The 22,979-nt window shown below is 51.5% G+C and overlaps 1 protein-coding gene and 1 non-coding gene across 6 annotated transcripts in view; one reads left to right on the top strand and one right to left on the bottom strand.

Moving 5' to 3' along the window:
• SYTL3 (synaptotagmin like 3) overlaps positions 1-22,979 on the bottom strand; it is an 87,244-nt gene that overhangs the window by 37,022 nt on the left and 27,243 nt on the right. For 4 of the 5 annotated variants that reach the window (XM_004462904.5, XM_023590084.2, XM_012526929.4 and 1 more), the window contains 4 exons: positions 17,048-17,112; positions 6,224-6,275; positions 5,244-5,310; positions 2,415-2,493 (listed from right to left, as the gene is read on the bottom strand). In XM_004462904.5, the coding sequence (XP_004462961.1) occupies positions 2,415-2,493; positions 5,244-5,310; positions 6,224-6,275; positions 17,048-17,112 (263 nt within the window). The remainder of the gene's footprint in view (positions 1-2,414; positions 2,494-5,243; positions 5,311-6,223; positions 6,276-17,047; positions 17,113-22,979) is intronic. The other variant, XM_023590085.3, reaches the window with a different exon arrangement.
• Positions 8,961-9,062, top strand: LOC111765249 (U6 spliceosomal RNA). Its single transcript, XR_002797644.1, has one exon. It is a non-coding gene; the product is annotated as a U6 spliceosomal RNA (small nuclear RNA).

Below are 22,979 nucleotides of genomic sequence, written 5' to 3'. Positions count from 1 at the left end.
AAAAAGACCCCCAAACCTGAAGAAGCATGACCCAGCCCCTCCAAGATGCTAAGGGTCCTGGGACCGGGGCTCAACATGAGGCGTGTGGCCAGGGGTGGTGGCCAGGTGTGCAGCCAGGTGTACAGGCAGGTGTGTGGTGGCCAGGTGTGTGGTCAGGTGTGTGGCCAGGTATGTGGTGGCCAGGTGTGCCACCAGGTGTGTGGTGGCCAGGTGTGCTGCCAGGTGTGTGACCAGGTGTGCAGCCAGATATGCAGCCAGATGTATGGGCAGGTGTGTGGTGGTCAGGTGTGTGGTGGTCAGGTGTGTGGCCAGGTGTGTGGTGGCCAGGTGTGCTGCCAGGTGTGTGAACAGGTGTGCAGCCAGGTATGCAGCCAGATGTATGGGCAGGTGTGTGGTGGTCAGGTGTGTGGCCAGGTGTGTGGCCAGGTGTGTGGTGGCCAGGTGTGCTGCCAGGTGTGTGAACAGGTGTACAGCCAGGTGTGCAGCCAGATGTATGGGCAGGTGTATGGTGGCCAGGTGTGTGGCCAGGTGTGCGGCCAGGTGTGTGGTGGCCAGGTGTGCAGCCAGGTGTGTGGTGGCTAGGCGTGCTCCAGGTGTGCGACCAGGTGTACAGCCAGATGTACGGACAGGTGTGTGGTAGCCAGGTGTGTGGCCAGGTGTGCAGCCAGGTGTGTAGTGGTCAGGTGTGTCACCAGGTGTGTGGTGGCCAGGCGTGCGGCCAGGTATGTGGTAGCCAGGTATGCTGCCAGGTGTGCAACCAGGGCACAGCCAGTTGTGTGGTAGCCAGGTGTGTGGTGGCCAGGTATACAGCCAGGTATGCCATCAGGTGTGTGGCCAGGTGTGTGGTGGCCAGGTATGCGGCCCGAAGGACCAGCAGGAAGCTCCCAGGGAAGGTTTGAAGTGGATGGCCGTTCCCAGCACCTCAGAAACCAGGTTTTCGCCGCTGCCTCTGGGTCTCGCCACCATGCCCTGCTCTGACCTCAGTCCTGGGACCCACAGGAGCCTGGATAAGCAGGGGCAGCCGAGGGAGGGGACACAGGGCAGGGTGCAATTTCCCGTATGAAAGCAAAGTCCACCCCAGGGGCTGGCTCCAGGGACGCCCCCAGGTTTGCCGTTTTGCTAACGGCTGACATGGTAACAAGCATCTAGGGCACCTGCCCCCACAGGTGAGGATGGGGTGAGTGGATGGCATTTACTAGGATCCAGCAGGTGCTGGACCTTCTGCAGGTCGAGGCACCTGCAGGAGGGCGGGTGCAAGGGGGAACCCCCTTGGGGGTCTGTGGCCGAGGAACGAGTGGGCTGGAGTGGAGCTGCGGCCACTGGTGCCACAACAAGTTGAACAAACACAGGCCGTGTGGAGTGGGGCGGGCTGCGTGTCCAGAAAGAGCCATAGGGCATGTCTGACCAGAGCGGTGTCGCCCACCAGTAAGCGCCAACACAGCGGTCACGACGGCAAACCCTCGCCCGCGGGGATGGCATAGGGCGCGAGGCTCTGCCAGAGCCCGGGGGCCAAGGGGCGGTGACGTTAAAACGTGCCCACGCTGCCAGAAAAGCACAGCGTAGAATCCAGCTGCCACCCCCTTCTGAAGGAGAGAGGGACAGGTGCTGACCTCAAGAGCAGGGATTGGACTTTGACTGTCACCACGCAACAGGAGACTTAGCCCCGGGAATACAGGTGGCCAAAGTCAAATAATAAGACCTTGATAATAATAATATAATAATAATGATAATAATAAGGCCTCAGAGCCAAGGTACAGACGAGAGCGTCTGTGGGCAACGCAGGGAAAGCGGCCAGACGTCAGCCGGGCGGGAGCGGCACATGCTGCCAGCACCTGCCCACCAAGAACCGCTGCTGAACACCTGGCCGGCTCTGGGCGCCGAGGGTCCGTTACCTGGGACTAGCATTTTAAGAAAAATGGGAAAGCATCTGCTCAGAAAGATCACCCAAAGGCCCCGGGTTCTACGCAGGGCAGGCTGGGTTACTTGCTTCCGTGACCTGCTTGGTGAGTGGTCATTGAAGAAGACAAACTTACCAAAGAGAAGAGAACGGAAAAGAAATTCCACGCCAAAGACAGACGCTGGCCGGCAGGCCCAGAGGCCCTGCTCTGAGAGCCACGGGAGTCCTGCCGCTGGGTTTTCTAGGGTCGGGCGCGGGGGTCCGTGCCGGCCCCGCAGCCTGTTGCCAGCCCCATCCCCCGGGCTCTGAGCTGGAGGCGGAGGAGGACACCCCACGAGCCCAGGACCCAAGTGCCTTCCCCTCTTTCCACAAAGGACCTGGAGGCCCGCTGTGCTGGGAAGAGGGGAGGGTCCTGGGAGCAAGCGAGGGGCCCTGTCCCGGGACGGTCCCAGCCAGGGCCGCCGGCCAGGCCTGGGCCACCTGCTTGGGAAGAACATGTGGAGGGACGCGCACTTACTTTTCATGTGGGTGGTAACAGACAGAAACAGATTTTCCACCGACTTATTAAATCCTCTAAACTGACCAAGTTCCTGTAACTAAAACAGACAGAAGGAGAGAGAATAAGAATTAGGCTGGGAAAGTGAGCATGGCTCAATTGATAGGGCGTCCGTCTACCATAAGGAGGGTCCAGGGTTCAAACCCCGGGCCTCCTGACCCGTGCGGAGCTGGCCCATGCGCAGTGCTGATGCGTGCAAGGAGTGCCGTGCCACGCAGGGGTGTCCCCTGCGTAGGGGAGCCCCACATGCAAGGAGTGCGCCCCGTAAGGAGAGCTGCCCAGCGCAAAAGAAAGTGCAGCCAGCCCAGGAATGGCACCGCACACATGGAGAGCTGACACAGCAAGATGACGAAACAAAAAGAAACACAGATTCCCGGTACTGCTGACAAGAATACAAGCGGACACAAAAGAACACACAGTGAATGGACACAGAGAGCAGACAACGGGGGGAGGGGGAAGAGAGAGAAAAAAATTTTTTAATCTTAAAAAAGACAACACTAAAAAAAAAGAAAAGAATTAGTCTGGATGGCCTGTGCCTGCCCCAGCAGTCTCTCGATGTCCAACCCCAAATCAGAGCCAGGTGCATGTGGGCATCGTGTGTGCAGGTGCACGTGGTTCCAAGGTGTGCAGGTGCATGCAGTCGCAGGTGTGTGCAGGTGCACGTGGTCCCAGGTGTGCACAGTCCCAGGTGTGTGCAGGTGTGCGCAGGTGTATGTGGTCCCAGGTGCGCACAGTCCCAGGTGTGTGCAGGTGCACCCATGTGTGCGCAGTCCTAGGTGTGTGCAGGTGCACGCGGTCCCAGGTGTGTGCAGGTGTGTGCAGGTGTATGTGGTCCCAGGTGTGTGCAGTCCCAGGTGTGCGCAGTCTCAGGTGTGCGCAGGTGCACGCGGTCCCAGGTATGTGCAGGTGTATGTGGTCCCAGGTGCACACAGTCCCAGGTGTGTGCAGGTGCACGCTGTCCCAGGTGTGTGCAGGTGTATGTGGTCCCAGGTGTGTGCAGGTGTGCACAGGTGCGCACGGTCCCCAGGTGTGCGCAGTCCCAGGTGTGCGCAGGTGCACGTGGTCCCAGGTGTGTGCAGGTGTGTGCAGGTGTATGTGGTCCCAGGTGTGTGTAGGTGTGCGCAGGTGCACGGTCCCCAGGTGTGCGCAGTCCCAGGTGTGCGCAGTTGCACGGGGTCCCAGGTGTGTGCAGGTGTGCGCAGGTGCGCACGGTCCCCAGGTGTGCACAGTCCCAAGTGTGTGCAGGTGCGCTGTGCATGCACGCCTGGAGGTGGACAGGGTCTCGGTGCTCTGGGGGCTCTCCTGTTCCTCCGCTCTCTGCACCGTTTGGACATCCGCGGTGAGGGAAGGCACTCTCCCGATTCGCTGGGGCCACCGCTACCCCTCAGCAGCGCCAGCTGACGTTTCCTTGGCGCAGAGACCTGGCCCCCAAGTCAACCACCGCCTGCGTAAGCCGTGCGCAGCAACCCCAGCCGGCCCCGCACGGGGAAGGGCGAGGCAGGGGACGACACGCGACAGAACGGCTGAGGCAGGGCAGGGTGACCGAGGGTGAGGAAGGAAAAGCAAGAGAAGGCACCCGTGGGCGCCCCCCTGCCCCTGTCAGCAAAGCCGAGTCGAGCACACAGGTGCGGGCACCGGGCCCCACACACCTCCCAGATGGGACCGCGCAGGCTCTGAGGTGCACGGTGGCCGCAGGACGACACTGGAGAACTGGCACGCCCCTCTCTGCCACCACAGGCGCCCGCTCACCTCCGGCTGCGCCCCCTCACTCGCAGGGGAAACACCAAAGCCATCCGCCCCACGCTTCCCGGCCTGACAGCTCTCAGTGCCCCCCGCACACCCGGCCCCTCCACGTGCCCGGGCCAGACGGCAGCCCCCGCGCGGGGAGGCCGCAGGTCACGCCGCCAGCACGCGGCAGAGCCAGTGCCACGCGCCCTTCAGCCCCAGGCAGAGCTGTGCCCCGCACGAGGGCCCGCCACGCCCGGGACACGCGTGGGCAACGGCGCCCACACGCCTGCGGGGCAGCGCACACCAGGGCCCCCGGCACACGCCAGCCGTCCAGGGCCCTCGCGCCGAGGCCAAGGGCGCGGCGGGGGGAGAGGCCCAGGGAGCCGGCGGGCGGGACGATGCCAGGAGGCTGGCGCGGGCCCAAGGCAGAGGCGCGACCCCCGCAAGCCCGGGCGCCAGCCCCCAGCCCGCCTCGCCCCTGCACTATTTCAGGGGAGCCAAGGCCCGGGCCCTTCATGAGGCGCTTTGCCCAAGGCTCCAGCTTCCCCCCTCCCTCCTTCCTCCTTTCCTCCTTCCCTCCTTTCTCCCCCCTCCTTCTCTCCCTCCTCCCTCCCTCCTCCCTCCCTCCTTCTTTCTTTCCTTCCTCCTTTCTACCCCCTCCCTTCTTCTTCCCTCCCTCCTCCCCCTCCCTCCCTTCTTCCTTCTTTCTCCCTTCTTCCTCCCTCCTGTCTCCTCCCTCCTTTCTTCCCCCTCCCTCTTCCCTCCTCCCCCTCCCTCCCTTCTCCTTCCCTCATTCTTCCCCCTCCCTCCCTCTCTCCCTCCCTCCTTCTTCCCTCCTCCCCCTCCCTCCCTCTTTCCTTCTTTCTTCCTTCTTCCTTCTTTCTCCCTCCTTCCTCCCCCTCCCTCCGTCCCTCCCTCCACCCTCCCTCCTCCCTCCTTTCTCCCCCCTCCCTCCCTTCCCCCTTCCTTCCTCCCTCCTCCCTTCTTTCCCCCTCCCTCCTTCCTCCCTCCTCCCTCCTCCACGTCCCCCTTCCCAGGGAAGCCCGGGCCTCAGGTCCTTACCCCAGTCTTGCCACTGCACTGGTTCTCGCTGAAAGGCGGTGGAGTGGGAGGAACCACGGAGATCTTGCTGCCCAAGAAAACACGGGGACAAGGAAGAGTTACGAGCTAGGGAAACATCGCTTCACAGAAAGACAGAAAGCCTCGCTAGCCACGGCCCGCGCCCGCATTTCTGTTTGTCTTTAACTCGCTCCCTCTTCAGAAGCGTTCCCCGCAGCCCTGCCTAGGACCTGAGCACCCGGAATCTGCGTGGGGCGCAGCGCCGCGGCCCCTGACGTCCGGGCATTCTGTCCCCTCCCCGTGTTCCGTCCCCACTGGCCCCTGGGCCTGCCCGGGCTCCGCGTCCTCGCGGGGGGACCGCGCCAGGGGACGCGCCAGCAGGCCTGGGCAGAGCAAGGTCAACCTTGGGGGGCCCGGGAAGCCTGAGGGGGCAGAGGAGGAAGGTCCTGAGACTAGAAAACCGCATTATGGGCCAAAAAAGAGCTGCTGCTGGCGGAGCGCTCAGCCACGCTCTGGCAACGTTCACCGCGGGACTTCCTGCCAGCTTCAGGACTGCCAGGTTTTTGGAAGTTTGTGCAAAGAAGGTAAACTCTCTAAGGCCGTTAATCACGCGCCGGTGTGCGCTGCCCCTCTGCAGGTACCAGGCACTGGGTAAGGGGTGCGTAGCGCTGATAAAGGCCCGTGCGCGGCTGAGAATTTCCCTGACCACGCAATCAGAAATCACTTTCAGTCTCCTGACGACATTTCAGGAGGATTTAATAAACAAACTGTTTAGTAAGAAAATACTCCGCTATCTCCCAGAGGGCTCTCCACAGGATTCTGAAAATATCCCTTTATGAGTCATTTCCAACCCCTTTACTCCTTTTTTTTAAGTCACATTCCAAATCACTGACATCGGAAGGGCCAAAGACCTGTAAGTTCTTTCAGGGTGTCCTTTGAGCTGTGCCGGGGCCCAGAGCTACTTGTCCTCTTTCAACACTCACCTCAGTTTCTGATAAGATTGTAAAAGCTGCGCCCCAGCGGTCTCATGTTTGCCTGCAAGAGACACCGATAAAGGTCACATGCGAGGAAGAACAGAACTCCTGCAAGTGCAGAAAGTCATACGTTAAAATTAACATTTTTTTGTGTATGATGTATGAATCTTGAAATGATGGGGTGGGGGGGTGGCGAGTGGGGTCTATGAGAACCTCTTATGTTTCATATTTTTTTTAATGTTTTTTAATGTAATGTTCTTTGTGATCTATTAACTTCAATTTAAAAAGTGTTAAAAAAAATGACTTTCCCAGCATCACTCCCTGAGATTAAGAAGGGGCCCTCTGAGAGTAAGTAGGGGTGTTTGAAAGTTAGATTGTGGTGATGGCTGCACAACTCTGTAAATGCACTAAAAAGTCACTGAAGCATACACTTCAAAACAGGTGAATTGTAGAGGAGCAGATGTGGCTCCGTGGTTGAGTGCCTGCTTCCCACATATGAGGTCCTGAGTTCAATCCCTGGTACCTCCTTAAAAAAAAAAAAGAAGCTGAATTTTATGGTGTGTAAATTCCACTAATGTTGGTTGTTTGTTTTTGGTTTTGTTTTTAATTAAAAGTTAATACCAAGAGGTAACTGCTAAGGTTTTTCTTTTTGGAGTAATGAAACTGTTCTAAAGTTTTTGTGATGATTATACTAAAAGCCATTGATTACACACTTTGGATAGATTGTATGGTATGTGAAAGTATCTCAATAAACCTGCCTAATAGATAACTGTGCAAGAATAGCCAGAAAGAGCAGCTATGTATAACAGGGGAAGTAGAGAGAGATTGAGAGGTGAGGAATTTTCTTGTTCATCTGATTTTATTATTACTGAAATAATGAAAATGCTCTAATCATGGTTGAAGTGATGAATGCACAACTATGTGATTATACAAAACACTATTGACTATACTATTTGGATGAACTGTGTGCTTTATTGATATAAAAAACATTGGTTATTTGTAAAAAAAGAACCCACTCTCTACCCGCCCCCCCCCAAAAAAAAAAACAAGTGAATATTAGAGCAGACTTTCTAAATCTGGTTAACATGAAAAGTATCTCAAGCTTCTAAGCTTCCATTTGTCCTTTGGAAACATTTCATAGTTGAATGAATATATTCCTCTAAATGTACCTTATTACAGAGATTAGGTTAATCTTTTAAAAAATGTAATCTTCTTATTTCTGGCTATGGAGACTAATAATTTCCCAAATGAGACTGAAGCAGACACAGAGCTCTTTTTGTTTCAAGGCAAGGGGCTTTATGCCCCCAGGTCTCCAGGCACAGGTTTCCAGGCCGGCTGGAACCCCGAGGCCAGCTCCCGGGGGCGCCCCTCGGGCCCCCCTCACGGCCAGGGGCAGGTTCCCCCTGCCATGCGCTTGGAGGTGTTACTCCTCTCCAGGGAATGGGTGCACGTGCGAGCAGCACCCCACGCCCCGCTGGAGGGCGGGAGGTAGGAAGGGGCAGGGGCTGACACCAGCCCCCCCTCTGACACCAGCCCTCCTCTGACACCCCCCACCACCGCTGACACCAGCCCCTCCTCTGACACCAGCCCCTCCTCTGACACCCCCCACCACCGCTGACACCAGCCCCTCCTCTGACACCAGCCCCTCCTCTGACACCCCCCACCACCACTGACACCAGCCCCTCCTCTGACACCAGCCCCACCAGCGGACCCCGAGCAGGCGCCAGGGAGGGCACAGCCATGGAAATCTCTCCACAACTGCAAGTCCACCTGCCCGGGGCAGAAGGAGGCCTGGCCCATGGGCTGAGGCTGAGCCATAGGACCAGCTCCAGGGGGGCAAAAGCAGAGGTTTGCAGATGTCACCTCAAAGAAGCGTCTGGGCCAGACACAAGGAGAGCCAGCCCACGTGTCCCCATCACCTCGAAAGCAGGGAAACAAGGGGGGAGAGGGGGCAAGGGGGGAGGAGGGGGGGTGAAGGGGAGAGCTGAGGGGGGGAAGGTGAGGGGCAAGGGGAGGAAGGAGGGGGCGAGGAGGGAAGGAGAGGGGGAAGGGGACCAGGGGGCGAGGGGATGAAGGAGGGAGGGAGAGGGCCCAAGCCCCAGCCCCGGCCCGCTCCCCGGGCCTCCGGCCAGCCCTGCCCTCCCCTGGCCTGGCCGCTCCAGCCCCGAGCCGCTGCCTGTCCCCTCCTGGGCCCTGTCCAGCTCCTGCTCTTTGCTCGCCACAGCCCCCCGCCCAGTCCTCACCCCTGGCCTCTTAAGTGCCCCCCCTTACAAGGCCCGGCCCCCACCTCCTGCCCCGGTGGCCCTCTGCTGCCCCCTGCTGGCCGTTCTCAGGCACATGAGCTCACCTGTGCTCACCTGTGCTCACCTGTGCTCACCTGTGCCCTTGGACAGAGGCACAAAGTCAAGCACGGCAGCATTCCAATAAAACTTCAACAGAGGTTTGAATTTCACATTTTTCTGGTGGCAAAATAATCTTCTGCTCTTTTTTAACCCTTGAAACATGTGGAAACCGTTCTCAGCGCACACGCCGTGGAACAGCAGGCCTGGGGTGGCCGCGAGGACCTGGGCTAGCGCCCCGGCCAGCAGGTGCGGCCCTCAGGCGGTGCCAGGAGACCCTGCGCCAGGCAGGGCCAGGCCAGCGAGCCCCACAGCTCTCGTCCAGCCCGGTTTTGTTTCCACATCGCCCCCTCCCCTCCCGTCGCTCAGGTGCCCTCTCCAGGGGCTCTTCTGGGCGCACCCCATGGGTGCTTGGGCAGCACATACACTAAAATTGGAAGGACACAGAGAAGATGAGTGTGGCCCTGCACGAGGATGACACGCAAATTCGTGACATGCTCCATATTTTTACGGGAACCTCTTATATTTTTTAATGTAACATTTTGTGTGATCCATGTATCTTTGAAAAAAAATAATAAAAAATTTTTAATATAAAATAAGATATATGGGAAGCAGATTTGGTTCACCTGATAGGCATCCACCTACCATATAGGAGGTCTAGGGTTCAAACCCAGGGCCTCCTGACCCATATGGGGAACTGGCCCACGCGCAGTGCTGATGCGTGCAAGGAGTGCCGTGCCACACAGGGGTGTGCCCTGCATAAGGGAGCCCCACGTGCAAGGAGTGCGCCCTGTATTGGAGAGCAGCTCCGTGTGAAAAAAGTGCAGCCTGCCCAGGAGTGGCGCTGCACACATGGAGAGCTGACACAGCAAGATGACGCAACAAAGAGAGACACAGATTTTTGGTGCCACTGGCAAGAATACAAGCAGACACAGAAGAACACACAGCGAATGGACACAGAGAGCAGACAACTGGGGGGGGGATGGATAAATAAATAAATAAATAAATAAAATAAGATACATGTCAACTTCAGTATATATTCAGGATATTCTTTCCAGGACAATAAAGTAGTAAACCAATGGAAAAAACCAATGGAAAAAACCAATGGAAATTCTTTCCAGGACAATAAAGTAGTAAACCAATGGAAAAAAGTAGATGCACCTCATCTACTTCTGGGGCCCTGCTTGGAGCCGGGTCGCTGCTGGGGGCCGCGTGGACAGGGACAGCTCAGTGACGAGATGGCCCTGGTGACCGCTCGGCTGCCCACAGGCCAGGCTTTGACAGGCAGCGCCATTTCGGCCCAAGGGTGGGTGTGGCGGTCAGGGAGGGCATCATTTATTAGCAGCCTACTGTATACCAGGCTGTCCCGAGCACCTTACGTTGCATCTGCTTCCTGGCCCATCACCAGGGGTCATTCCCCCACTTTATAGCAGAGGTCCTCCGTGGGGTAAACCGAATCACGAGCCCTCGAGAAACAGGCTCCTCAGCTTAATCCCAGGGGGGCTTTATCAGTAGACAGACCCTTCGGAAGCGTTTTGAGTTAAGGGGAGCCTCAGCCTGGAGGCCTCCGTGAGCAGAAGAAATTCCAACACCCCGTCCCAGGGACCTCACGGAGAAGCCAGAGGCCAGTGGGACCCAGAGGGCCGGCGGGGGCAGGGAGGGAGGCGGCCAGGGGACAGAGGCAGGGGTGGGCGCCGAGGACCCCGAGACCTGGGCACACCCGGCCGTGGGGGCGAAGGCCGAACCCCTGAGCAAGGAGCCCCCCACTGGGCACTTGCCCCGACAGCCTGGGCAGGCGGACGCTGCAGCTGGTCTACGACGCTGCCTCCTGGACCGCGGCTGAGGCAGGCCAGGGGCAGGGGCCTGGGCCCCCAGCCCGGCAGGGAGGAGCTCCCCGGTGGGTGGGCGACTGGGCTTGGCCACCGCCTACTTTTGCTTACGTTTGAAAATGTTCCCATTAAAAAGCCGGGTGTGGGGTGTTGCTGTTCCATTGGGGAAGTGACAGAGCTCCCTCGGTTGTGTGTAATTCTACCCACAGTGACACTCCCCACCAAGCGTCCGAACATCTCTGCAGACCCTGCACGCACGCCCTGGAGAGCTCCCTCCCACCACGCGTCCCCGTCAATGACACCCCACACCAGGGCTCCTCCAGCCACGGGTGGACCCCTCTGTGGTCCAAAACTTCTTCAGAAGTGAAGCCTAACTTATTGCCAAATTCGAATAGTAGAAAAATGAAATATTAACGGTAGGTTTAAAGATTAGAAATAGAATACATACTAATTTAGAAAACTAAAAGTAAAAAAGAAACTGGGGTGTTAAGAAATGAAAAAAATCATAAAACTTTATTTCTGATGGTTTGCCTTTCATCACTGTAATAGGTGTTGCCCTGCACGTACCATGGCCAGGCAATCTCTTCCACTCCTTCCTCAGTGTCTGCATCCTTTTTTTATTTTATTTTAATTTTGTCTTCAAAAAAGTTTTAGGTCACAGTAAAGTCACAATATAGAGTATAGTGGACTCCCATATACCCAACATCAAACCCTTTTCCCCCTTGCCCTGCAACGATCTTTTTTACATGTGGTCCAAAATCAGCAACTAAGGGCAAAAGATGACAAAGTACACAGCCACAATCAGCAGCCAGTGACGAATGACAAAGTACAGAGCCACAGTCGGCAGCCAATGAGGAAAGAGGGTGAAGTGCCCAGCCACAATCAGCAACTAATGTCTTACAGGAGAACAAGTTAATAACAGATTTGTAATCCTGTTGGCACAAAGTATCTCTCACCCAGTATCCTATCTCAGACATCCTTTCTGCTTAGCAGCAGGAGAAAAAAGCAACTTTTTCCTTTTACTGGGCTACCCGTGTTCTACCAGCAGAAATTCTGGATGACTTCCAGGTCAAAAACAAAGGTCAAGAGCTGGGCAGTACCTCTCCGCTGTGATATACATAATGGTTGATGATTCCTGACAGGTTTATTGAGTGACCGGGAGATACGTGGGTTTAAAGGGATTTGGGGCATCCTTTATCTCTCAAAATACATGCAGGATTCTTAAACTCAAAATAGTCTTTTATTTGATTTAATATATATGTAAGCTTTTAAAAAATTATTCATATAAAAAGAGTTTAATGGCCAATTGTCATAATACTCCCCGGAAACCTCTAATCAGTAATTTGCCTAAATATACAAACACATGAATTCTTAGTCCAGAAACTCTCTTCAAACTTAATCACGTCACCTTGGCTTCCCATTCTGTTCATTTTGAGTGGACACAGAGAGCAGACAATGGGGGGGGTAGGGGAGAGAAATAAATAAATTTTTTAAAAAATAAAATAAGAATTATATGTGAAATTTTATATCTTGGAAGGAAATGCAACTTCCTCAAGACAAACTTTCACAGAAGTTCTACCAGTGCCATAACTCCCCTGCCCTCGGTGAAGCACACGTAAACCAGGTCCTCTATCGGTAGCTTACACGCTCGTCCTTGCAGAATCCATCTGCTCAATTGTAAGGAAGGCTGGGAAGGCCCTTGCTGAGTAAACAAGTAGAGAGGGGATTTAGAGACAGTCATCTAAATACTTACTGGGACCTGTTTCTTTTCATTCCTGAGCGTTTCAAACCCAGTTTGTCTGATGCTGTGAGAATCATATTTGACTTGAAGAAGTAAGTCACATTGACTACTGGGAAGGAGGCATACAAGTTCTTTTCCTTTATAATTATTAAACAAAGCAGTTGTCCTGGTTAAATATGTAACGGATCCTTAGGACAATTGTCAGAGGGTAGGTTCAGCCTTTTTAATTTAGTCCCCAATTATGAACAACAGAGTGAGGGTCAGAAATAGATTGTTTCTACATTACATGTAACCATTTTTAAACGTGAAAAAAGTTTTAGGAAACCGATGTCATCCTTCCACTTGTAAGTTCCAGCATCAAGCAGTAAAATGTCACAGTTGCAAACAAAAATCAGTTTAAAAATCTGCATGTTCTAGCGAGTTGCCAGAAGAGGGCAGTGTCTTTATATGCTTAGCAGACGCCAAAAGAATACCGAACCATTTTTCTGCTTTGGGTTTCTCGTTACTAGTTATTCAGGAAATTTTCCATCACAATTGTTTATTAACTTTGCAACTTTGCCAGAAGCTTTCAAGCTTTACTGTGCGTAAGCAGAATCATTTGGGAGCTTGTTAAATACACACTCTGGGTCCACCGAATCAGAACCTGCAGGAGCCAGGCCAGGAAATCTGCATTTGAAATAGCCTGTATGGAATCCCGGTGCCAGTGGGTTTGGGATCCACGGATGGGGAGACTGAGGCGACACCGCCTGGGGAACTTTCTAAATCCAGCTCTGTAGATCCGAGTGATCATTCTGATGCCCCACAGGCAAACCGTCACTACAGTAAACAGGGAACTATTTTAAGATAACAAAACAAAAATTAAAACCGAATTATAAAATAGAGGGGGAAACTGCCAAGGTGTAATAAGAAAAATAAATAATTTTTTAAAAGGTTTACGATATTTTTTGCACCATCACTCTCCAAGATGAAGATACTAGGACTCCATTTTTTCTTGCTTTTAATATTTTTAACAGTTTGAAAAGTAGCCCGTGCTGTCTTTACCACAATTCACTTCTATTATTCTCACTGGATTATTACTTTGTCCTGTCTAGAGTTAAGGAAATTTGGGGAGCGTTTATCTTAAATGGGGACATACCCACTAGGACCATTACAATAGAGGTGAGCTTAGGTACATGGCAAGGAAGCTGGCGACAGAGGCAGAGCGGGCCCTGACACTGCTTCCCTCGAACAAATTTTGCCCCAGGATTCTGGATGCCAGAAAGCGAGCCACCTCTAGGCGGGCACTGATGCTGGCTCGGCCTCGCTGAATGTCACCTCCTACCTCCAGGCTGTGCCGCCCGTGGTCCCTTTGCCCACACAAGGGCATTCATTCCTGGTGTGAGCAGGCGCCAGTTCCACATTTCTTGCCCTCTTACCCCTTAGCAGTTCTGAAAGCCAGCAGTGCCCGGAGACCACACGGTGGGAAGGGACTAGCTGTGTAACAAGCGGCACGGGAAGGTGACCGGTGGTACACAAAATAAAATTAGATCAGCCCTCCTGATGCAGAGTTTGGCGTAAAGGACACTGTAAAATGGAGAAGAAAATAGCACTCGCTTCAGCAGCACACACACTAGACTTGAAGCAACACAGAGAAAACGAACTCGGCCCTCTGCAGGAGGGCGTACAAATTCGAGAAGCAGTCCAGATTTTCACTCAAGGACAGAAGGAAACTTGATAGCCATGATCTGTGCGCTAGAGGCGGGAAACTGGGCAGATGGGGGACGTGACATTTAAGGAGACTTAAATTTTTAAGTTAAAAAATTTCCCATTTCATTATGAAAAATCTTAAATATACAGAATATGTGAAAGCTACTATGAGTAAAGCTGGATAAACATGATTTAAAACGAGGAGAAAATAAATGTGGATATTTAACCTATCTCAGGATAAGGAAGGATTCTCTAAGCATAAAAGCAAAGCGGGAAATCATATAGGAAAAGAAAGACTTGACTATACACAAAAAAATATGCATGTCAAAAAGTCAAAATTTAAAGATAAACTCCAAACAAGGCAGATACATTTAGGCCCCGGATGCATGTGGCAGAGAGGGCTAATAGGCTTCCCATACAAAGAACACTCACAGAGGGCCGAAAAGTGGACAGCATTCCACGTCTTTAAATTAATTGAAATGAAAACCACAGGAGAGCCTTCTGGCCTGTACCTGTGGTTTTACCAAATTGACAAAGCTTTTCTTTTTTCTCTGATAATTCCTACAGATGGTCAGGACATACCCTCCTGGAGGGAAGATTCTAACCTTTGCTCTCATCTATTTCCAGAAGCCAAGACATGCCAAAGATTTATCCACCAGGATGCTCACTGGACTAATATTCATTATTTTAACACTGTTATACTACTCCCTAAAGTGTAATAGAAAGCAAAGCTAGAGATTCCTTACGTAGTGAAGAAGTCACTCAGTGATGGCTTGAGATGCCTTCGCCAACCATCACAGACTGCACGTTGTGTGGAGGCAGGGAAAAATGTTCCTTGTAAACCGCTACATGAAGAAATACCAGTTTATAAAACTGTTATGTCAGCTCACAACCTTCCTCTCCTCCCCAATTTCCTGAAAGCCTATCATCCAGTCTCTAGCTCTAGGAGACAGCTTGGTTTGCTTATTTCATATCACAAATATCTACAATGTAAACTATTACCTGTGTGGTGCAGCAGTGCTCCAAAACATATTCTCCAAATGCAATGAATGTGCCATGATGATGAAAGAGGTTGTCGATGCAGGAGGAGTGGGGAGGTGGGGTGTGGGGTATATGGGAACCTCTTATATATTTTTTTAATGTAACGTTTTTTGTGATCTATGTATCTTCAAATAAAAATACAATTTAAAAAAGAGGCAACAAAAGAGATTAAATAAAAATTTTAAAATAACTTAAAAAACTGTATGTACATAGCTTGATCCCCATTATGTAAACATAATTAGCTCGAATCACATGAAAGTTCACGTGGTTTTTTTACCTAAAAATGTCACTCTTATGGGTCAACCTAAATACTTAAAAAAATATGTGTGTGCAGGTATCCCCAAGGAAACACACACACTAACTAAAATGGTACGTGCCAAATGTTAACGTTTCTCTAGGCAAAGTTACAGTATTTTTTTTTTTAGTTACAGTATTTTTAACATTACTCTTCATGCTTTCCTTCATTTGCCAGTTTTTAAAATGAAGAGATAGTACTTCCATATTCAAGACAAAATTCCAGAGGGACCTGGGCAAAGCTCATCAGAGGCCTCTCAAATTTTCCTACATGTGACCAGCCCTCTTCAGGACTCTATCGGAAGGAAGTAGAGATGCCACGATACCTGGTAGCCACACAGGGTTATCTGTAAATATGAAAAATTGAATTCCTCTCCACGCTCACTAACAATAGGCAGCAGGTAAAATAAATTGCAATGCATCCATCTGATGTGCTTTATACAGTTGCAAATATATCTTGGAAGAAGTTTTAATGGCCTGGGAAAATGCTTATGTTAAATTGAATTTTAAAAGCGGGACAAAAACTGTATGAAGTCTGATCCCAAATATGGTTAAAAATTGACAAGTCAGTATGGGTACATACATATGCCCGTGACCACCTAGAAGGAAGGCTAGACGCATGCAGAGAATAATATATAATAACATAAAGTTAACAGCAGTTTCTGCTAACGGTAGGATTTTACTTGCTTCAGTATACTGTTCTTTGTTTCTGAAACATTCCACAATGAGTATGCATGACTCTTAAAATTAGAAAGTCAATGACTGCTCTAGCAGCCCCTGAATATAATCTTCCTCACTGGTTATACGTTGCCCCGTGTGGTTTTTTCTTTGACAATATGCAGGTCTTTGTCTGAGAAGCTATCCTCTTATCTTTCACAGCTCGCATCCTCTGACTTGGCACTTTTGTAACCAAAGCACAGTTGCTTCTCTCCGCGGTTTTGAGTTCTAGCTACTGATTACACTGTTATCATTCTCTGCAAGTACTTTACAAGAAATTCCTGGCATATATACGTTCTCCTACTCATACGGGCACAGCATGTGCTAAAGTCTAATGCTATTCCCCTGGGCTCTTCAGTTACTCATTCAATTACTAAGTTAAATAAGTATCTACTGTGCTAGGTGCTGGGAGGGCCAGCAGTTGTTGCTGGTGAAACAAAAGAGAAGAGCACCATTATTTATACACTAGAAGGCACTTTGCCACGACCAGAGAAGAAAGGTGCAAACCAGCAGCCCCGCGGTGCTGCAGAAGAGGGAGAAGTCACGGCCAGGGGCGGGACGTCGGGGACCTCCCAGAGCCCACGCCCCGGAGGGGGGCAGGTAGAAACAGGTGGCGATGGGGTCGGAGGCGAGCACAGTGGCCGTGGGGACAGAAGGTGTGACCCTTGAGACCCGCAGGCCCCGGGTAGCGGGACCTCTAGAAGACGTGGGGACAGTCAGGCGTGGCCCGCCTGCGGCCCTGGCACGGGACGCCTCGTAAAGAGGAGGACACCGAAGCCAGGGTTCAGGCAGGGCCACCTGGGAAGAAGGCGGGGGTCGCAGGAACCGGAGAGCAGACCCAGGGAGAGAGGGACGGCCACGCGGCGGGCAGAGGCGCAGGCCACGGCACCCGAGATCGCGGCCACGGCGCCAGAGGCCACCCGCTCAGGGAGGACGCGCCTGACGTGCGCCCCCGGGGCTCACGACGTCCTCGTTTAAGCCGCCAGCATGGGGCGCTCGCCGGAGCACCCTGGCAAACGGAGACCAGGGTGCGGGCAGGGCGAGGGCGCGGAGGGGGGAGGCGGGAGCTGGAGACCTGCCAAGTCCTCCAGGGTCCTTCTCCAAGAGCCTGCACGCCCAAGATTTTCACACCTAGGAAACTCTGCCTTTTACTTTAGTAAAAAATATTTACATGGAAAGCATTTACCTTCAGCTGGGAATTTCTTGGCTCGTTCCTCAAAGAACCACTCTCCGGTTTTTATTTTCACGTTTCTGAAAACCAAGTGGAAAGGACACCTTAGAGAAGAGCTGTGAAAAGTGCTGGATTCAGCCCACAAGCGGGAGGGGGTGGGGGCAGGATCGGAAAATATTCATTTAAGGCACGTCTGCCACCCGAATCGCTATGTTATACGGTCTCTAGATTATCCTCTAGTTGCCTTTCAGTCAACACTAACCTCTCTAGACTACCCCTTTCAGCCACAATCACATTTATAAATAATTAATACAAGAATGTCCTTCTACTACGATATGGTGATACATGGGAAAAAATATAACTAATGTAATTCATAGACTATAGTTAACAGTAATACTCTAACATTTTTGTAGCCAAGGCAAACAGGGTACTATATCAATGCTAAGGGAAGAAAAGAATGGGGTTTCGTTTTATGAGCTATGACTATGAGTACGCTTTTTTTCCATATTCTTCATTGACAAGGAGACCTTGGTTGTGTCACTTAACCAATCTGTGCCCACTAATGTATCTTTCTGAGCACTGGAGAAATATTTTTTTTGTTTTTAGCATTAAATGAGAAATGTGCCTGGACAGAAGTTTTTAGAGTAATGCTTCCATAATTTGTTAAGCTGCCTTTTGTCTGTTACTTTATTTTTTGAAGTTGAAATAAAGTTTACTTTAAAACAGAATAAAATATTAGTCTTAGGACTCCAGGGTTCTATTTTCTGGCCCAAATCCCCAAGTTTACAGGTTTTCCATCCAGGTAAGATGATGTGACCAGTTAGCAGCAAATGTGGGGATCTCCTGCTTCTGTCCATTTTACCCTATAGATAATATGCATATGGAATATATTCACATAAATGTGCTTGTGCCCAGCATATATCAGGTACTAGTATTTTCTGAATGAATATACAGTGAGAAACCATCACAATGATCAATTTATCATGTTACTAGTGGGAAGCAATAACGTGAAAGATAAGCTACAGAAAAACTCCATACTACCTCTCACGCTGACCCTTAGCGTAAGGTCAGTTTGTGTTCGCCACTTCATTTGCCCGACGCCAACAGTGGCGCCACCTGAGAAGGTCCCTGGGCCCCCTTGAAGCCTGGGAGAGTGCACTTAGATGAGGCTGTAGGTCAGAGTGGACCGCCTCAGGGAGAGGGGAAATAGCCTCCTCTCGGCCAGCGGGGACTCCCTGGGGCAGGTCCATCCCCTGCGCTTTACACGTGGACAGCAGCAAACCTGGGTAACAGCTTGAAACCAAAGCCCCAAAATGTGTTTTATTCTTCTTGACAGTTGCCAACTTTCTGGGGAAACCCTGTACCTCACTCAACCTTGGAAAGGCAGCTTTAGGACATAAGGTAAACACACCTCTAAATTAATGTGCTCCCAAACTTGTCAGTTCCTTGGTAATAAGTCCAGGAAAAATTAAAACTTCAACTCATGGCAAGTTTTCGTTCATAAATTATTTCCTGGGGTAAGTTCTCCATTAGGAGCTTTTAGGCTATCGCATATGGACTCAAATGGATATTTTTTATGTTAATGCTGTTACAAATACTGTTAATGTAAATAAGTGTACAAATATACGCCAAACTTCATGTTTTTTAAAAATACTCTTTTTCTATGGCACTCTAGTAATGGTCAGAAGAAAGTCTGCTTATCGACTGATCTCTGATCACTATGTGACAGTTATCCCTAATACCCAGTGACCAGCACAAGGGAACGATCCAGAGAGCATTTAGAAATTTTGTAACAGAATTTGATCAGTGACCATGACTCAGAGGCCAAAACACACAAAGTGTTCCACATCTCTAGAGTAGGGGCTCTTAACAGGGGGTGCTTGAGCTTGACTAGAAGTTCAAAAAAACATTCTTGTGGGGCCGTGTTGGGGCGGGCGTGATCTACTTATTAAAAAACACCCAGCACAGTGTGGACTTGGTAAGGGGTCTGTGGTCTCCACCTGGCTGGCAGAGGGGTCCGTGGAGCAAAAGAGGCGAAGAACTCCTGCTCTAGAGAGGGAGGAAAAGTTTGCGTCTATAAAATCAGAAACTTGAATATCTGTTACAGGGACACAGAACTTCTTAAGGAGAACTGAGGGTCCCACGTACAGTTCTCCGCTCTCGAAGGCAAGCCGAGTGTTTTGAGGTTGTCGTAGCAGGGCATTCGCTCTCCTTGACGATGCCCTTCCTTCCCAATATGCAGCTCGAGGTCTCATCGCTAGACGAGGCGAACGCGGCGCAAAACCCAAGGGCCTCCATCTGCCGTTTCAAACACGTGCTTCGTTTCCTCTCATTTTTTTTGGTGGGGGCGTATATGTTTTGGTGGCCGTGGCCCGTACGAGCTAATCTGCTCCGTCACACGCTCCACACCCGTTCCCTTAGTGTAGGAGCAGCTTCCAGGGCGGGGTGGGGCCGGGGGGCTTGCTGGAAAAGAACCCAAGCTAAGAATTCCGCAGCCAAGCCAAGCGGGCCCCTTGCGGGCAGCCGAGCTGACCAGACAGGCAAGGGAGAACGACAACACGCAGGTGCACGGCCACCGCGGGCGGTCGAGGGCGGCCGGGGGGAGGCCACGAGCCTGAGCGAGAGCACTGCGAGTTACTGCAGAAGGACCCCTTAGCCCACTGGCCAGAAGCTACTCAGGAAGCGGGCAAATTAAAACTCAGGCCCCTCGGGCTGACCATCTACCACGAGCAGCCGATCCTCTAACCTAATCCCAAATGCTTACACGTGGAGGGAAGCGGGAGCTAACTTGGCACCAAAGTGATCTGGCACGCACACGCAGGGCTGTCAGGGGTTAAAGAGCGGGGGAATGACAACTCTGCGTCTGGGACGCTCCAGGGAGCCTCTGGCTCTGACCTCGTGGCAGTCTCCTCTGAACGCCAGCTGTGAGTGGTCACTGCCCAAGCAGGCGTCTCATGGGCAAGACTCCTTTTACCTTCCACAAAGAGCCTGTCCCAGCTCAAAAAGGAGTCATGGCTCTCGCTGTCAAGGCAGAGGTGAGCAGGCCTGGCCCCGGGTCACCTGCAGTGGCCTAGCCCTGGTGACCTGCAGGGGCCCAGCCCTGGCTGGGACCGACAAGGGAGCATCAGTCAGGTCTCCCCAGACGATCACACCCGAAGCCAGCTACTGAAGCTTCTGGGGCATTCCATGGGCCCTGCAAGAGGCGAACGCTCGTAAATGCCTCCATCAAACCAGGACTTGCTTCTTCCGTCAATCGATAAACAAATCCCAAGAGGCGGAAGCCCGGGGCGCTGGAGAGAGCACCACCCAGACTGTCAGGAAGCAAGCTCAGGTGTGCCCCCCTCGCCACGCGAGCCCCTGCACGAGGGGCACAGCCACTCCAAACGCCAAGCGGTCTGCTTAAAGGTCCACCGATAACCCTGCAGGGGCTTCGGCATCCATTCTGAACGCTGGTGCTGTCCTCTCGCTAGCAAAGGAAAGGACCATCGAAGAGCACGTGGCGGGTTCCAGCACACAAACAAAGACGCCGGGAGCCCGATGGAGCCCACTAACGGCGGGCTCGGGCGTGGGTGAGAGGTGTATGCCGTAGACGCGTTCCAACAATTAGAAAAGGAGAGACTGGGAAGCAGATGTGGTTCAAGTGATGGGGCTTCTGCCTACCACATGGGAGGGCCCGGGTTTGATCCCTGGGGCCTCCTGCGAAAAAGAAGAAGAGAAAGCGTGCCCGTGCAGTGAGCCAGTGCCCGCACAAGTGAGTCACGCAGCAATATAATGACGCAACAAGAGAGAGACAAGGGGAGAGTCAAGGTGACGCACAGCAGAGACCAGGAACTGAGGTGGCACAGGTGACAGGGAACTCTCTCCCCATCAGAGGTCCCCAGGATCGAATCCTGGCGAATTCTAGAGGAGAAAGACAAGAAGAGAAGACAAAAAGAGAAAAAGATACAGAAGATGACACAGCGAATGGACATAGACAGCAAAAACAGCAGAGTGGGGGGAAGGGGAGAGGAGAAAAATAAAATAAAAATGGCATCTTTTAAATAAATAAATAAAAATAGAAAAGGAGAGACTAAAGAATAGCAGCATTTTGGTGGTAAATTACAGCACTAAATTATATATATAAAAGTGGTTAAAAGGGGAAATTTTAGGTTGTGCATCTGTTACTAGAATTTAAAAAACAGAATTTTCACAACACAAGCAGGGAAGCCCAATGTGAACCATGGACTAGAGATAGAAGCACAGTTATAATAATATTCTTTTGTTGGTTTTAACCAATGTACCACACTAATGCAAGGTACTAACAGGGGGCATATAAGAACTGTACTTTCTGCATGATTTTTTCTGAAAATCTACAACTTCTCTAATTAAAAAAAAAATGCAAGAGAGACAGAAAAAAAATGACAATTAAATGCAAAGCATGGTTCTGATTCTGGACTGGGTCTACTGATGGAGAAGAAAAGGCCTGAAGGTCATTGTTGGGACATATGAAAAAATTGGAATATAGACTGTAAGCTCGACATCAACGCTGGAGTTCTTAAAGTGCCCTTGAGGTGGTTACCCATGCGAATATCCTTGTTCTTAGGAAAAGTGCATGAGAGAACTGTGTTCAGGGACCATGTGTGCAACTGGCTCAGACGTTCAGAAAATAGATGAACACACAAATACAGTAGAGAGGTATAGACAGATGGATAGAATGTGGCAAAATATTAAAAATAATGGATCTGGTACCTGGGGGTATATGGGTTTTGTATTATTTTTTGTTTTGTTTTTAATTTATTTGTGTTTTGTATTATTTTTACAAAGTTTTAAGTTTTAAATTATTTCAAAATAAAAAGTTTAGGAAAAAATAAGGGAAGGGGATGTGGCTCAAGCAATTGGGCTCCCGTCGACCTTGTGGGAGGTCCAGGGTTCGATTCCCAGGGCCTCCTGGTGAAGCGAGCTGGCCCGCACGGAGAGCTGGTGTAGCAAGAAGACACAACAAAGAGAGACACAGAGGAGAGGCAATAAGAGATGCAGCAAATCAGGGAGCTGAGGTGGCGCAAGAGATTGAGCGCCTCTCTCCCATCCAGAAGGACCCAGGGTAGGTTCCCGGTGCCACCTGAAGAGAAGACAAGCAGACACAGAAGAACACCCAGCGAATGGACGTAGAGCAGACAATGGGGGGGGTAGAAATAATTTTTTTTTTTAAAGTTCACAAAGAATGCTACATAATGATTAAAAATCAGAACATTTTATACATAATAAGAACTTTTCAAAAAAGATGAACAGAAGGTCTCCTTTTACCTCATTACCACCACCAAGCACTGAGCCAAACGTGCCCATTGGAAGGCATTTTTATTTTGCACCCAAACCCGTGGCATGTGCAGGGGTTGAGCTGCTGCCTCCACGCTTTGAGCCACTGGAAGCCAGCCTGTTGTGCCTTGACACCCCGCTCGTATGAGCAAGGGCGGAGCACCGCCCTGCACAGGCAGGGGCTTGGCAGACCGAGGGGTATGCACGTCTTGTGAGGACGGCTCTCCCTCCGGGGACCTGGGGACAAGGAAGCTGGAGACAGAGCTGGCGGTGGTCAGACACACTGCGAAGACGCTGCGTAAAGAAGGCGGGCACCCCAAAACTGAGCTCAACCTGCCCCTCAGCGCTAGCGTGCCCCCCTGCTTTGTAGCTCCAAGCCAAAACAGTCCCCTGCAGGTACGTAGCTGAAAAACCTTTACTTCAAATAATGGTCCATCTAAGACAGGCTGTAATGACACATACACATATGGGGTTTTTTCCACCAGCTCCGTTGATCTGATTTCAATGTTCTGACAGGAAAGAGAAACTGATCCTTGCGATTAAATCCTAGGTAACGAGGAGAGGAGCCAAAGGACCAAGATGAAGATAAAGAAATGATGCTATCACGCTTCTAGCAACCCTTCCTGCACCCTCAGAGAGAAGCAGGGCCCTCGCG

Source organism: Dasypus novemcinctus, chromosome 28 (genome assembly GCF_030445035.2).
Source record: "Dasypus novemcinctus isolate mDasNov1 chromosome 28, mDasNov1.1.hap2, whole genome shotgun sequence".
Classification (NCBI taxonomy): domain Eukaryota; kingdom Metazoa; phylum Chordata; class Mammalia; order Cingulata; family Dasypodidae; genus Dasypus; species Dasypus novemcinctus.
This window is presented reverse-complemented; position numbering and strand designations above follow the sequence as displayed.